At 44.9% G+C, this 16,845-nt stretch overlaps 1 protein-coding gene across 7 annotated transcripts in view; it reads right to left on the bottom strand.

Annotated features, from left to right (window-relative positions):
* Nucleotides 1-16,845, bottom strand: part of ITSN2 (intersectin 2) — a 2,589,317-nt gene that overhangs the window by 1,836,119 nt on the left and 736,353 nt on the right. For all 7 annotated transcript variants that reach the window (XM_069605851.1, XM_069605856.1, XM_069605854.1 and 4 more), the window contains one exon: nucleotides 9,000-9,262. In XM_069605851.1, the coding sequence (XP_069461952.1) occupies nucleotides 9,000-9,262 (263 nt within the window). The remainder of the gene's footprint in view (nucleotides 1-8,999; nucleotides 9,263-16,845) is intronic.

Genomic DNA, 16,845 nt, shown 5'->3' with positions numbered 1-16,845 from the left:
CAGGGTCCCCTTCCCCCTAGAACGTGGAGACTTAACAATTATTATCTGGGGTCCCCGGAACTGATAGATCGCCTCGAGGAAGTTTCTGGTGAATATTTCGAAATTAACGAGAAGTCGGTGGACAGCCCCGTGATATTATGGGAGGCCTATAAAACAGTGCTAAGGGGTGAAATCCTTTCTTGGACGACACATAAAAGAAACATCCGGTTCCGGGAAATATTAAAGGCCGAAGAGGAAGTGAGAGACAGGGAGATTGAGCATATATCCGATCCTACGCCTGAGACCCACCGATCCCTCCAGCGCGCCCAGGAGTGCCTCCGTAACAGAACGATGGATGACGCCAAGCAGGCCCACTGGCAGGCTAGGGCGAGGGTGTATGAACTTGGGGATAAGTCGGGTAAACTGCTCGCTTGGTTGCAGAGGAGAGACGAGGGGCAGCGCCATGTCCGGGAAATTGTCACGGCACAGGGCGACACCCAACATTCGGACTCTGGGATTGCCGAGGCCTTCACAGAGTTTTACGCAGATTTGTATCGGGCTCCGACCTCACCGCTAAACCCCTGCCTCCTAGATGAGGTGACGCTGCCGATCCTTTCGGGGCAACAGAGGGACCAGCTGGACTCTGCTTTATCAGAGGCTGAGATTGCAGAGGCACTGTCTCAGCTCCAGTCGGGAAAGGCACCGGGCCCGAACGGATTCCCAGTTGAAACTTGGCAGAAGCTAGGAGTAGACAAAATGGCCGGTCCTCTACATAGGATGTTTCTTGCTGCCCGGGAACAGGGTACCCTCCCACCAGATCTTTGTAAGGCCACCATTGTGGTCATTCCCAAGCCTGGCAAACCTCCACATGATTGTGCTTCTTATAGACCTATATCGCTGATTAACGGGGAAGCTAAGGTCCTTGCTAAGCTATTAGCGAATCGGTTGCAGTTAGTCACATCCTCCTTGATCCATCCGGATCAGTGTGGTTTTATGCCTGCCAAATCGACTCGGATGAATCTGCGCCGCCTCCATTTAGCATTGGAGAGATCCCCGATTATAAACGAACCCTTGGCCTTGTTGGCAATCGATTTTGAAAAGGCGTTCGACTCCATTCGATGGGACTACCTTTGGGAAATAATGCGCCGCATGGGGTTCGGAGAGGCCTATTTAGGCTGGGTGCAGCTACTTTATGTTAACATCAAGGCGGAAGTGAGAGTGAATGGCTGGTCCTCTGGGTCCTTCCCCCTGGGCCGTGGTACGCGACAGGGATGCCCTTTGTCCCCTCTTTTGTTCGCCCTTGCTATCGAGCCATTAGCTCTTTGGCTTCGCCAAAACACCGCCTGGAGAGGATTCAGATGGCCGGAGGGACACGAGGATCGTACATCCCTGTATGCGGATGACCTCCTGGTGTACCTGGGTGACCCACTAACATCCTCTGCCATTGTAACGCAAATGTTAGTCCGCTTTGGGGAACTCAGCGGACTCAGAATCAACTGGGGGAAATCAGTCCTCTTTCCGGTGAAGGGTGGGGAACAGGCAATCCCCCAGGACTGCCCGTACCGGGTGGAACGACAGGGGTTTCGTTACCTGGGAATATGGATATCCGGGGATTTAACAAGCTATATAAGGAACAATCTCCGACCAATCACAGACCGCTTTATTGTTGATGTCCGGCACTGGAAACTCCTCCCCCTGACACTTATGGGAAGAGCGGCACTTTTTAAAATGATGACCCTTCCTAGATTCCTCTATGTCCTTCAAAATGCCCCACTTAAAGTCCCCGACTCGGAGTTCCACCAGGTGGAGACACTTCTCAGAGACCTCATATGGGGGGGAGGCCAGTCACGAATTGCGTTAACTACACTTCAAAGATCTATTTGGGAGGGAGGAATAGGAGTTCCCCGCCTTCAAACGTATTACTGGGCATCACAACTGGTGGTGGTTAATGACCTTCTCCACGGGGACCGAGACCTGCCCCATATACGGGCTGAGATAGCCACTATGCGCAACACTGACCCGCTGCTTCTCCTCTATCAGCCCCTTTCGAGAACCTCTCCGCCCACAACCACTACGCATATGATCACAGTGTGGAGACAGGCACACCGATTCATTGGGTGGGAAAATAAAGCTACTAGAGCACAACCCCTCTGGCGGAACAACAACCTAGCTGAGACCCAGAAGTTGGAGCCGTGGCCTAGGTGGGTGAATGCGGGGATTGCCAGGATTGGGGACATGCTTACACAGGGGTGTTTGGCCTCATTTGATGACCTACAATTGCGATTCCAGATTCCGAATACGGAACATTACCACTACATTCGCCTCGCCCATGCTTTGAGACCCTACCTGACAGCAGATACGCAGTTACCGGACTATACCCCCATAGAGCGTAACATCCTTCCGGCGCATATCCCTACCAAATGCACTTCCATCCTTTACAATGCTATATCCTCCTTTGCTACCCCCGAATTGAATGAACTAAAGGCAAAATGGGAAGTAGATGTGGGGGTGATAGATCCTGAGGATTGGATACAAGTCCTTATGCATCCCCGGGAAATCGCCATTTCCTCTAGGCTTCGATTAGTGCAGTTGAAAATACTACACCGGGTTTATTACCCTAGGACACGTCTATATGGCTGGAAACGGGCTTCTGACCCAAACTGTTTGCGGTGTGGGGATGGGGAGGGGACCTTTATTCACATTTTGTGGCTGTGTCCCCAGATACAAACTTTTTGGAACGCATGCTGTAGGGAACTCTCCCGAGTTCTGACTCGCACCATACCACTGGACCCAAGGGCTTTGCTTCTGGGCGTGCCCGATGAGATAGAAGCTAATAAGTGGGAAAGATTGCTCCTACACACGGCGATGGGGCTGGTTAAGCGCAATATCGCGCAGAAATGGGGTGCCCCTGACTCCCCAACGCTGGAACAATGGAAATTGGATATGGACATATGCGCTATGATGGAGCGTAGGATTTACTCGGCGCGAGGCTGTCCCAACAAAGCGTCGAAAATATGGGACAGGTGGGAGGAAGGTGTGGCCTGAGTGTCCCATGTACAGGCGGGGGAATGTGCACTGGGGGTTTTGTTTTGTGCTTGTACCATACTATACATTATTGCATGTGATGAGATGATCGCTCAACTGTTGATGCTCAGGGTACCTTTTCTGATTGTGAACGACTATGACAGTCTGAAGTTGTTTTTGTTTGCTTGTTGCTTTGTTATTATGACCATTGTACTATGTTAATAACAATAAAATACTTTATAAAAAAAAAAAAAAAAATAATCTCAAAAATGAGAAGTCACTAATATTTTCTTAATGATGAAGAATTTGCCACAATCCATTATATCAATCAGACCAAAGTTGCCAATGCATTTCGGAAATAGATTTCCTTCATCAGGGCCAGTCTAAAGATAATCCATTCAATTTCACAAATCAAAAAAAACAAAAAAAAACAGTTCAAATACATATTAAATTGGTGTCATATAACATAGTAAGGTTAAGAACATACCATTTAGTTGTGGAAGTGGATGAGTAGAGAAGGAAAAAACAAACAAAAGAAAACTAGCGAGTTGGTGGGTGAATTCATCACTAGCCTTCTTGCACAGGAGTGTCGAGTCCCTCAGAGCTCTTCACTCTCTCCTCTACTATTTAATCTGTATCTGAGCCCCCTTATGGACCTATTGACACACAGGGTCAATTTCCACTCTTATGCGGACGACATGCAGGTGTACGTGAAAGTGGGGAAGGTGCAAGAGACTTTTCAGTTGGTTGAACAATGCCTGGTGGAGGCGAGGGCATGGATGTCTGCTAATCAGCTTCTGTTGAATGCCAGCAAAACTGACGTTGCATTGTTCGGCCCAAATAATTCCTTAAGTCAAGTAGGCACCCAGATCCTCCACATGTTTTGGGTACAGATTTATTGTTTGCCCCCAAAATTAAAAACTTGGGGTGTGTATGGCAGAAAAACTTTGGGTTCACTGTGCAGGTGAACACACTAAGACACAGTCTGTCTTAGGCTTCTTGCGCCTCCTGCAACAGTTCTTACCATTTGTCCCGGTGGAGGACCAACCTGTGGTGGTGGGGGCTATGGTGAACTCCCGCTTGACTATGGCAACGGCCTGCTGGCAGGTATCCCACTCACTCAAATGCAGCGTTTGCAGAAAGCACAGAATGCCGCTGGAAGGCTGATTTTTGGATTAAAGAAGTCCAATCCAATCTCAAGTCTCTGTCGTTCCTTGCACTGGTTGACGGTCAAGGACCATGTATACTTCAAAATCCTGCAGCAAGTGTACAAATGTACAAATAAATTGTCTCCACTCTACATGTCCAAGAGAATTAGGCAGCATTACCCAGCCCGCCATCTGCGATCCAGTGACAAATTGCCTAATGAAATCCCTGTGTCAAAGCACGGGTTTAGTGTTGACGGCCGATTTGTATGGCCCGACAATTTGGAATAAGTTGCCTTTAAATATCAGGGCCCTCGAATTGCTACATCAAGTTTGGAAAGTGCCAAAAACACATCTCTTCAAATAAAAGGACCAGAGTGGCACACTAAAATGGATATGTTAGTTCAGCTTAGTTGTGATTTGTGTGTTGACCTGTGTAGTGGTCCCCGTGTGACCCCGGTTCAGACCTTTGTTTCAATCTGCACCTAGATATGATTGTTTTTCGCCAAGTGCGCGTTACAAATAATTCAAATCAAATCAGAGAAATAAGGTGGAGCAATGTCTTAGAAAAGAGAGGCAGTAAATATGCCCTAAAGTGTTGTGATAATTGCGTTGTGATTCCGAGGAAGATTTGGAGAATTTTAAGTTAGTATACAATGTAATGTTGGATGCATGAGGTGGCTTTTGTATGTGTCCAGGCAATTGTGGAAGTTTGGTGGTTTATTTGACTGGGCATCTCTATACATTGTACCCCAGTCAAAATCCAGAATGTCAATTTTGTGACTGGCACGCCTCGTCCAAGAGTGGCGTATTTAAGAATGGGCTGTGTACAAAGGTGAATGTTGTTGGCAACAGAAGATAAGGGAATGGAGTGGTCAAACTAGAACGATAACATTGAAAATGCCTGGCACATTAATATCAAAAAAGATATGTCCTGTCATGCAAGTTAAGGGAGTAGGCTATTCAAGTATAGTAATGAGCAGCCATCTAGAGTGAAAATACATCCTGAACTCCCTATGCAGGCTGTGTTTATTAGACTGTGTGAAGGCAAAGGTGGATGCAAGACAAACAGTCGGTAGGGAGAAAGGCAAGAGGTCTGTCCCCCTGTATGCAGTGAGACTCTGACATCCTTCTGTTATAGTACGATGCTTGGACTGTTATCAGGCTATGACATGCTTTGTTGCTTGTACGGTGCGTTATGCCACATAAATGCCACCTCACAGGACTGAGGAGAAGGGAGGCAATCTTTCAGACTGCAAGACAACAAGGTGAAGATCAAAACGGCAAAAGATTAGCACTTATTGGCCCCTCTGCCAGTCCACAAAGTGAAAAGAATGGGCATGAAACAGAAGGGACTGGGCTCCCAAAACAGAATCACAGACAAGAGCAATGGGTATCTGGGCAGATTCTCAAACCGGAAACCCTTTTAATGACAACAGTAATGAGAATTGTATTAAAGGATTGGAACCTCTATAATCAATAACTTTTAGTTTGTAAATATTTTGCCTCAAAGTGCCAAATAATTTTGAGTTGTGCACTGATGGACCAGAGCCAAATACTCACCCCGAGTTTAGGCATACACACACATGGAATTTACACCTACTAAAGAGGGCTGTCACTGATGGCATGACCTTGGAGGTAAAGACCCTAGAAATACCTACTCTTCTCGGGCCTTGCGAGGATGAGGATCCATTAAAAACCACCATACCTATATTTCACCCTTTGAAAACGATACAAGAAATCTGGGCATGTAGCCACTGTTTGCTTTAAATCCTGAACATACAGCACTTTGTGCCAGAATCACCCTGCTTGTAAGTATTGTACGAATGAGGGTGTGTTGCCCAATGGATTGGTAATCCATTTATCGACCTTGGCAGAATGAAGGAATGTCTCCCAACCACAGATTTCTAATAAAGAACTGGAGGGACAACATTCTGCCAGAGTCAGCACTAGATGCCATGCAGGTGGATAAAGCAGCCTTGGAATTCCTCACTTTCTTATGCAGCCAGCAGCATTTGCCACCAAAAATGGCCCTCTGTGCTGTCCTGAATTTCAAGAGTAAGGGTGGGGGAGACTTGAGGCAAATTATGTTTAATTTCACTTGTCACATGTTGAGCACTTTTAAAGTGTGTATGTGTTTTATTCCTCCTAAAAGAATCCAATATATATTGCTGTAGTATACATTGATTATTGTCTGTTATAATTTAGGTACAGTCCCTCTGCAGACAAATGTTATACAAGTTGGAAGCAATGTTTAACAGGACCTGTTGTACATATGTTAGGTGACTTTCAACATTGTTGGAAAATAAATGCTGTGTGCAACAACCAAAGTTGTAAATGTAATCAGTGTTGAAATGTGAAGTACCACATAGTGACAAGGCATGAAGTAAAAAAGATTTCAAAGTGCTACTAGCAGCACGACAATCAGTGGAGTATATTCATATCGTTGCATCATACCATCCAGATTTTGGGTACCGTCAAGAAGGAGAATTTGCACCCAGAAGAGGGAGGCTTGTTTTTCCCCATTGACCTGCATTGGTGGAAAGAAAATTGTGAAGCACCAAGTTGTATTTTTGAGAAACATTTTTAATTTCTTTGAGGGCGCAAAAGAGTGCTTGAGTGCAGGACAGAGTCGGGATACAAAAGCAACAAGATACTCTTGGCTACACACATCATTGGAAACAACAAATGCTATTTTCTATAGTGATTGGAAATGGTCACTATTATTATGTATGGAGCAACACCAATAAAATAAACTGAGGCTTTTTTGGAATAGTGTACACTGAACTGAATCACTTCCAAGGACTTCCAATTTTGACCAAAAAAGCACAGTATGATTAAATTAGTTACCCAGGATCACACACTTTGGATAAGTGGTGAGGCCATGATTTGTGTCTGTTCTGAAATTGTGGCACTTGAGCACATATCTTCCAAGCTCAAGTTGGTACAAATATTTATAAATATTTTGAAGTTGAAGACCTAAAATAAAATTCAGTTTTTTTAGAGATGACTTTAAAAGTACACAAGTCACAGTGTACACCAACCTGACAATTTAGATCAGAGACATGTTGAGCAAAAAATAAATATGATTGTAGCTTTTTGCTCCCCTTCCTGAACGTGTGCCTACAATATCCAGCATACAAAGTAATGTGAACTTCCAGGAAAAATCCTACAAAGTCAAATAAAATGGAGGTCAAAGCAATTGTTTCACACAGCCTATAGATTGTTATACACTCCTGTCACTTCTAATGACCCAATATATTGTAATGGATGTATTGAACGTTCTGCAACCACCACCACTGGCAAAGCCAATAGGTCTACATTTGCACATGAAGAAAAGTGGACTTCTATGTCCAGTAGGATCTTTACAATTCTTATGCTCTTCGTTTACAAAGTGAGACCTACCAGCTTTACTAATGCTTGTTTTTAAATGCATCGAGTGTGAACCGGGTACCTTTAGGGGTGCTTGATAGAGATTTGCCATTTAATATTGCTTGTAATGGTTCCCATTTGTGTGCACCTTTTATAGTTGCTGCTTATGGGCCCGGTGCCAATTATAAAAACAATACATAATACATACATAAGATTTTATCTTTCCTCAGAAAAACGTAAATTCATCCTACCCTCCCCCAATGTTAGTCCCTCACCAAGTGGTGTAAAGTCTAAGAAAATGTTTTACATTTTATTTATGAAAGGTCCATGTCGCAGAGAAACTGGTCTGTAATGAAACCACAACACCAGTAGCTGTCCCAAAAATGTGGTTTGACCTATGATCATTGCCAACGAAAGCATAATAAAGGCCTGGTGCATGCCCTGTCACCTTATTTAATCCCCACTCACTTCTGTACTTTCCGCCTGCCAAGGCAAGAGTCCCACTAGGTTCTTTTTGTTTATGCTTCGACTGCTCACTGTGATGTCTAACATGGTGAGTTTACTACCCAAGTCATGGGGCTAGCAGGAGTTAAGAGGCTGCATTACAATACCCCATTCTATTAGGTGATGCTTGTCCAGTCCTGTTTTGATTTGCATTTGTGACTTTCATTACAAGATTTCCCATTATAAATCCTGGACTGCAAGTCTCAGAATTCACAGAAACAAAAGTAGGACTGGGCAAATAACAGGCTGGGATTACTTTTAACATTTGGTATAAAAACAAAGACAAAATATAAAGTACCAGATGGGGTACCCAGCGTTGCTCGTGTCCTGATCGAGTGGTGTCTCATGTGCCCTGGAGAAAGTTGCTCTTGTCCTCTGGTTGGCAAGTCGTGCTGCCGTTTGTTGTTGTGTTTCAGAATCTCTAAATATTGATTTTTCACTTTGCATCAGATCGAGCTTTTCCAAGTGATGTTCGTTTTTTGAGCGGCATGTTTTAGTTACTCATTGGTTTCAGCACATTTGAGAAAATGTCCAAGAAAGATTGATTGATTGTGCTCTCTTCTTGTGAATAAACGTGAACTGTAACCTTGCCATTTCCCATATTTGGAGTGGCGTGATAAAAAAATGGTTTACTTTTTTTTTTATTCCCTTTCAAAATGCTTTAATAAACACTTTCGAACTGTATACAGTAGTAATAAATTTCAAAGCATTAACTAACACATCGAACATTTGGCTTCAGACACTTTTCAAAATGTTGCCTCCTTCTAGTAACTACTGTAGTGAATCGGGGTGAACATAAGCAAATGAGGGTGTCTACGGAGTAAATTTTTCGCATCCAAACAAGGACTAGAATCTTGCCACGACAAATGAGGAATCCATGCAAAATTTGGTAGCCGCGGGTGCAACAGTGTGGATGTTTATACCCGGACAAGCATAAAAACAGATACATTCAGCTTTATATATAAAGATAATGACCTCTCGTCGTTCTATTTCTTTCCTTTTCTCTTCCTCCTTTTGTCTCTCCAGCTCGCGCTGTTTCTCAAGATGCCTCTCTAGTTCAAGCTGCCGTTTTCGCTCCTGCTCTTGCCGTTCCCGCTCCCTCCTCTCCTGCTCCTCTCTTTCTTTCTGAGCTTTACGCTCTGCTTCTCTTTGCTGCTGTTCCTGCAAGACCTGTCGCCGCTTCTCCAGTTCCATGTTTCCGCGTTCATAGTTTTCTTTCCGCTTGTCCTCAAAGGTAGCTAAAATACGAATGAAGCATAAACAAAACAATAACCTAAATAAACAAGCCACATAAAGGTTTTGTATGTAACAACAAACATGTTCAGTATAATCCTTGCGCTGTACAATCAAGGGGTCAAGAACGTCTTTGGTAAAACCTTTGATCAAGATTAACAGGAATACCTCAGCAACATAACATGTGAAAAAAAGTATTCAATTCTGCACCTTCCTAATCAAATAACAGCTATGTGCCCGGATCGATTTTAAACTGCAATTTCTAAACATAGAAATTGGAGACATCCAGAAGAGACTAGTTAAGCAGAAGGTGGTCAGAAAATATTGACAGGCCTGTTCAAGTGAACGTAGACAGGGACCGATCCATCCCTGCCTCCCCTCCAACTCCGCCCCCGAGGCTGCTCATTCTGCAACATTCAACTTAAGTTTCTTGTCAAAGGCTTTGATGAGCCAAAGCTGCAGTGAAGAGGCCAAGATGCACAGTACTACAGTGATGAAACTGGTCTCAAGGTTATGGGGTTGTTGGGCGCATCACACGCTGCGATACGGGTTCAAAGGCTAAGAGGTCTAGGCAGAGCAAGAAGGACCTGAATTGATCAAGAACCACATGGAAAGTGACCCCACTGCTATAGTGATGAATTGGTATTAAGCAGAATGAGGGGGTTTGGGCACAGCAAGGAGGACCGGTGTTGATCCAAGCGGCCTGTATTGTGTCCCCATTGCTATAGTGAGTGATAAATTTACATTTGGCAGTGGGCAGGGGAGTAGGAGAGTCACCAATGAAAGTCAACGTCTGCCCGAAGCACAGCGGGTGAGTAAGGCTCCTGCTAAAGGACAATGACAATCTGACGAATGAACATTGCACTGTGGATTGCAGAGCATGCAAGCCTTGAGTTGGTACAGCACAATCTAAAACTGGGTCTCCAAAAATTGGCTCTCTGGATGTTTTACACTACAAATGCCATCAGCGTTAGCCAGCCTAGTCAATGGTGTAGGATTATGGGGGCCAAAGCATAAAACATCTGGCGAGATTCATCTTGCAACCTCCCGACCCAGATGAAACATTGCTGGAAGTTATATCAAACATTTGTCTATTGCCAGCTCTACCGTGAGACCATAACATCAGTCACATTTACATTTGGCTAGAGGTCCATCTTTCATCTACTGCAAGCCATCCATCAGTCTATGGATCATGTCCTGGAGTGGGCCATCACAAGCGGGAACCCTGCCTGGCAGAGATGAACTAACTGTGAAGAGCCAGAGAAAAGAATGTAACAATTGAGTAAAGAAGTAAAAAGGAACATTCCCTCGTGCGTGCTAGATGGAAATATCAATACTGGCAGTTATTTCTCCCTGCCTCAACAGATGAAAAGGACACTGAAAGGGTTTTCAAAATAGAGTTGATTTGCAGGATGATTAATTGTGAATCAGACCCAGAAGACATAGGGAAGTTGTTGTGTTTTTATCAGTCTAAGGATGGTATGGGGAGGGGTAGACTTTACCAGTGGAGATGTGTTAATGTGTCTATAGCAATACTATTATCTGAAAGAGTTCTAAAGGTCTGAGCAGAATTGACTAGGTAATTGGGCTGGTTGGGGAATTAGATGTATGGGTCCTTTGTAGGCTTCTTACCTGACCTTTCTTTAATGTTTCTTTAACTATTTTCCATTTTCTCCTTCCTCCTCCATCACTCCCCTCTGTGCCTCCCTCCACTCCCTCCCGCCTTTTTTGTGTCCATGAAACATCTGGAAGGATGAAGATTTGAATGACAAGGATTCAAGCAAGTGTTAATAAAAATACAACTTGCAAACCATAGCATTATGGTAGTGTACAGAAGGTATGTCAGCATAATTGGGTGTGGATGTAATTTTCTGTACCTTATTTACAGAGTAATAAAACCAGGGTTCAAAATATGCACTAGCCATTGGCTAGTGATACTGGACTCTTGACAAGTAAGACATTGTGTGCTGTGTCTATGTCTAAAATTGAGGCAATGTGTGACTTTTTGGCTGGCTAGTAGCTTGCAACATACATTTTTACCCCCTGATAAAACAATTTGGAAACAAAACTGGGAGGAATGGTTTTCTGTCCTTGATATTACTCCTCTGCAACATACTTGCAAGGACACAATAGGTAACCCGTAGGTACAATGACATCTTCGACGAGCTGTAGGAGTGCTGTATAATGTTTCCCACTATCAATTATGAGCTCAGTATATTTTCTCTCAGACCTAAGAAATGTTAAGCATGTGATAATCAAGTTGAACAGTTTTCAGGAAGAATGTTATTTGCACAGGGGCATGTAAACTGAGTGGAGGTAAAATTCCAGAACTGTATGGAAACTGACACAAACTGGGATTCAGTGGCTTATGAGGAGGAGCCTAGAACTGGTGTAGTACAGAAGGTGACTATTCCAGGCAAGCAGCCCCAAGGCCGGGACAGATGTGGCTCCAGGAGACAAAATGGCAGAATAATTCAGGAGAAAGTATGCAGGCCTTGCATATGCAGCCGGTGTAATGAAGGCGAATCACCTGCGAATGACCTGCGAATGGTAGGGCTGCCTTGGAGGCAAACGAGGGCTTGGAGGACTTAGACAGTTACCGTTGGAATATGGGTTTAAAAGTGACAGTGCTGGCTGGAGCACAATAGATGTTTACAGGGTGTACCTCTCCTGTCCGGGGACAGTTAACAGTGGTAGCACAAGTGGCGTGGAAGCATAGCAGCTTCTACAAGTGTGTCTTGGCTGGGTAAAAGGACCAGTGACTCTGGGAAACATTACAGGACCTTTACACAATTCTGAGCGAGGAGAATAGACGCACTAAAGAAGATCTGCAGCAGTGGGATAGAGTTAAATCGAGCATCCATCGGACCGGGGAGGTCATCTATAGGTCATAGCTCAGCCATCCTGCAGAGAGGGGAGATGAGTGACAAGCAAAGCATAGACCTCCTAACTCAGAGGCTGGTAAAGCTGGACAGTGAATATGCCTGGTGGTGGGGGTAAGAATGGGAAAATAAATCAGTGCTGACACAGGGCCAGAACCTGTACGCAGGACTTTTGTAAGAGGGCCCCCGCCCTCCCAGGGCTTCAATGCCGGTGCAGCACCAGTCAAGTAGTTATACTAGGAGAGGGGGCCGATACGCTGGCCTGCATGCATTGATTGGAGTCTGCAGTTTATTACGAGGTTTGCTGCCACTCCAGGTGTTGGGGTTCATTTTTGGTGGTTGGCCTGCTGGGCTGTCCCCGATGATTGTGAAGCTTTAATTGGGGGGTGGGGGAAGACAGAGGCACCCTGTCGGCAGAGCCTGCTATGTAGGTGGGGAGTGATGAGGTGTTGCCAGGAGTGGGTTAGCTGCATATACTAGGGGTGCATGGACTGCGTCACTTGAGGGCCACATTGAAAAGCAAAATGAGATTGCCCTTTGGTGTTAAAGTTGGAGCAGGCCACCAAATGCTGGTGGGTTTTGTGAAATGCCTAACACTACAGAGGGCTGAGCACAATAATGAATCCTAAGAATAGGTGCAACTGAACAAAATGACTCAAAGAAAGAGCAGTGACGCTATGCAGAAAGGGGGGGGAAGTTAAGATGTAACTTGTCAAATCATCCTCCTCCAAGGATAATAACAGGTGAGAAAATGGTCCCAATCCTGAGCAGCAAGGGACTTTAGCAGACTTAGATCAAAATTATGCAGGAGAGCAAACACTTGCCTGCAAACTACAGGCCATTCAAGAGTCTGAACATGCTGGTCAATAAAATCATAGTTTTAGGAGTTGATGGAAAATTAAATAAGGGGCATTTGCAGGTGGTCTCGGACAAAGTAAGGCTGAGGGGAGCGGGTGATGTGATGAATCCGGCGGGGTCATCACTGATTTCCGCTTGGGTGAAGGTGATCACACCCTCCCATGTGGCCAGGGGACGGCAGCCGCTACCAGATTCTGACCCTGGGGGCGGCTATATGGGTAAGAATCGCAGGGGAGTGAGCAACTATAGGGGGAGGTGGTGTCCCCATCGGACGAGACTCAGAATTCCCCGCTTCCCCTAACGAAGACTATATACTACCTGAGACCTTAATGGCTTACTGTCACATAACAGTTACACCCTATAGTAAAAGTCACAAAACCTTTCCTCTATATTACTCTCATCAGGCTCCCATCTGTGATTCAAACACTCATAACTCCCACAAAACATTTGCTGGCTTTGATGTGTCTTTTTGTCAGACTTCTGAATAACCAAGACCAAGAACCTCAGTAACATCTAGGGACTGCAATTCCCATAAATCCTCAGGTACTGAGATGAGGAAGAGGAGGAAGGACTTCATGCGGACTAAGAAAGATCTGGAGTCGAATGTGGAGGCTAGTTGTTTTGTTGGACCTAAAGTGAGCGGGTCCTTCAAAAATAGCAGAGGCAGTGAAGGAGAGAGCTGTGCAGGAGAGGACGCGGAACCAAATGCTTGGGCTCCTGAACACAAGTTATCTAGATCGGTGTGGCGAGACTGGGAGCGAGGCGCAGAAGGAAAACAGTGGGGAGGCTGGAGGCCACACACACTCCCGGTAACACTACCACCCAAACACACATTGCTCTCCAGTCCAGGAAAGCCAGAGGTTGTTTGCGGAATCTCGTTGGACGCTGACAGGGCATCTGCACATTCCCGATGGGTAAAGAAAAACAGTGTGGAAGCGCAAGCAGGTTTGGAAATGCAAAGAAAACCTGATAAGTCTGCCTAGAGCAGCAGAGACCCCGGGGCGTTACCACACGCGCCAGCAAATGTTCTAACTATATGCAGATGCAAAGGACAGAAAGGTGCAAAGTTGGTTTAAATGTAACCAAGGAAAAGCACAAGTTCAAATGCCAATAAGAACAACCTTTGAAAACTAACAAAACAATGGGCTGCAACAAGTCCCAGGCAAACACGATGTATGAGATATCAATGTGGGGGAAGCTGAAGCAAGTGCTACCCTAAGGAACATATACTAAACACCTCAGGGTATGTGCTACGGTGGTACAGTGAAACAAACAGTGAAACCAATAAGAAGTCCTGGGAGGGGAGCAGACCAGGCACCTGAAGTTGTATAAATAGTGTGACATTGTGCAAAGATATCTGGTGGAGGAGCATACCAGGGGATCTGAGAAATCCATATAAGGATTCCTGGCAGGGAAGCATACCAGACAATCTGCAAAAGTAGTGAGAGAAGCTAATGAAAGACTGTTATGGAATGTATTGTTGGAACAAAAACGTTTGTGAATTCTGTACCAAGACCCAACGGAACTGTTGGATAAAAAGACACTTTGGTACAAAGAAGCTTTTGAGCAAAAAGAGACTTGACATAAAGGAACTGTTGGATGAAGAGACACTTTTTGTCACCCTACTTAAAAATCCAGGGGAAGGGAACCCGCTCTGGATCCAAGGGTCTTTCCTTGGATACCTTTTTGTTGGAACTATTCTTATAATTTTGGGGTTTGATCACTTTTTGCTAGTATCAAGTCAAAGACATTTCCATGTACTCTTTGTTGTTTTGTTTCTAGTGTGAGGGTCAGCTTAGAATATTTTGTACACAAGGACATCTTTTTAAGTTACTGATCTTTAGTTTTAGTTTTCCAGGTAGGGAGAATCCTCTTCAGAATAGGGCTAGAGACGGGTTTTCTAACCCATTTTTATTTAACAAAATGTTCTGACTTTGAGAATAATACGCCTTTTTGTCCGCCTCTCATTTCTGACTTCTCACAGTGAATTAAAGGTCACAGTACATTTTCAGGTGAGAATGGATGGACTTGTCACAGCAACAAAGCATCTTGAATGGAGGACACAGGATGCAAAACGCTGCTCAAGAATAAGCCGCATGCTCGTGCTGGTCCTTCCAAGGGATAGGTGGAACCTGCATGGAAATATTCCTCGAAAAATGATCACTGAGTCCTTCAAGCAAAAAGGGCTCTCTAACTTCTTTTCAATCGCAAGACCAGACCTCTACCTAGAATGCCCCAGGACAGTAGGAGCACTTTTCCCTCAACTACAGAGACAGGGTTATAGTCCTTCATGCTGTCAAAAAAGGCAGTGCAGCTGTGTGGCAACAACAAATTGTTGATATTACCGAATTACACACAGGAAGTGCAAAAGTCAAGAAACTTCTTTGATTCGGTCAAAAACCACCTACAGGATTTATAAATGAAATATACGCTTCCATTCACAGTGTAAGATGGGAGGGGGAGATAGCTCAGGGGCAACTTGCTCGCCTTGGAAGCAAGATGACGCTGAGCAACATAGGTTTGATCCCCGGTTCCGCGCTTAGAAACCTCTGTGTATTAAGCACGTTATAAATAACCAATTACAATTACAAAAAGGGGAAATTATGGTGGATGCGAGCATGGTTCTTTATGGACCCAGAGGAGGTAAAGGATTGACTGGGCAAAAGACGTACGCAATGATACTGCAGGGTGTGCTGGAGGATCCTGTTCAAGGACTGGGAGACTAAGAGGGACATTGATATTGATATTTTATTTCTATTGCACTTGTACACAAGTGTTTCAGAGCATGACAAGGATAGGGAGAGGAAACAACGTTCTTACTAGGCCCAGTAACATTGAGAACGCGCAAGTGCATGGGAAGGGAAAGGGGAAAAGTGCATGGAACGGGGGAGAAGTGGAAAGCGCGGAGCAAAGAGAAAACATATAAAATAAATAATAAATAAATAATAAAGGCAACAAACAGTGATAGTGCAGTCAGCAAGTGGCAAGTGCTGGTTTTAAGGCAGCAGACAGGGTATGTCAGATAAGTGCAGGAAGGAAAAAGGGTGGGGGACTGTATGGGTCCAGATACAGACCCCAGTGCAAGGGGTGGACCGAAGGCAGTGTGGGTTGCAGGGTGAGCCGGTACCTGGGCCCGGAAGACAAAGGGTAGGCCAGGTGCGCGGTGCCGAGAGAGAACACATCAGAAGGGGAGAGGAGGGGCGTAGGCAGAAGCAAAGAGGAAGGCCTTGAGGTGCTTCGCAACCAGAGATGGTTCTCCTCAAGATTCAGAGTGGCAGGGAGACTGTTCTAGGGGGAGGCCCCGGCTGAAGACAGATCTACCCCAACTTGTTTCTTTAAAAAACGACTGAACCTGAGGGAGTTAGAGGTAGGGACATTGGGACAATGAGTGGAGTGGAAGCAGAGCAACGAGTGTTCTAATCTAAATGTTGCACTATTAGGTTGCAAAAATTGTGGCTGGACTTTAAAGTGAGACAGGAGAGACAAATTAAATGAGGACTGAACATGGGTTACCATCAAAGTTTCAAGGGAAATGGTGTGCATCACTTTTTACAAGGGCACGTAGAAGAGTTCTGAAGTTGCATTGCCATTGTTTATACGGCAACTAAAACTGGAAATGTGCAGCGTTAAAGATAGAATATTGCAAACAGGAGGGAGATCAGTAAGTTGGAAAGAAATGGTGGACACTTGATATTCTCATGTTCTAAATTGTGCAGGGGCCAATGGTGCAATCAACAGTAGCTAGCGACGGGCGTCCACCTATACAGCCATCTGGGGACACAGCCTCTGCTGATCCAGTAGTGGTGAGAGTTTCTGGACTATGGTTGATCTCAGAGCAGAGGGTATCC

The sequence above is a fragment of the Ambystoma mexicanum genome, chromosome 4p (assembly GCF_040938575.1).
Source record: "Ambystoma mexicanum isolate Mex_15411 chromosome 4p, UKY_AmexF1_1, whole genome shotgun sequence".
NCBI classification, from domain to species: domain Eukaryota; kingdom Metazoa; phylum Chordata; class Amphibia; order Caudata; family Ambystomatidae; genus Ambystoma; species Ambystoma mexicanum.
This window is presented reverse-complemented; position numbering and strand designations above follow the sequence as displayed.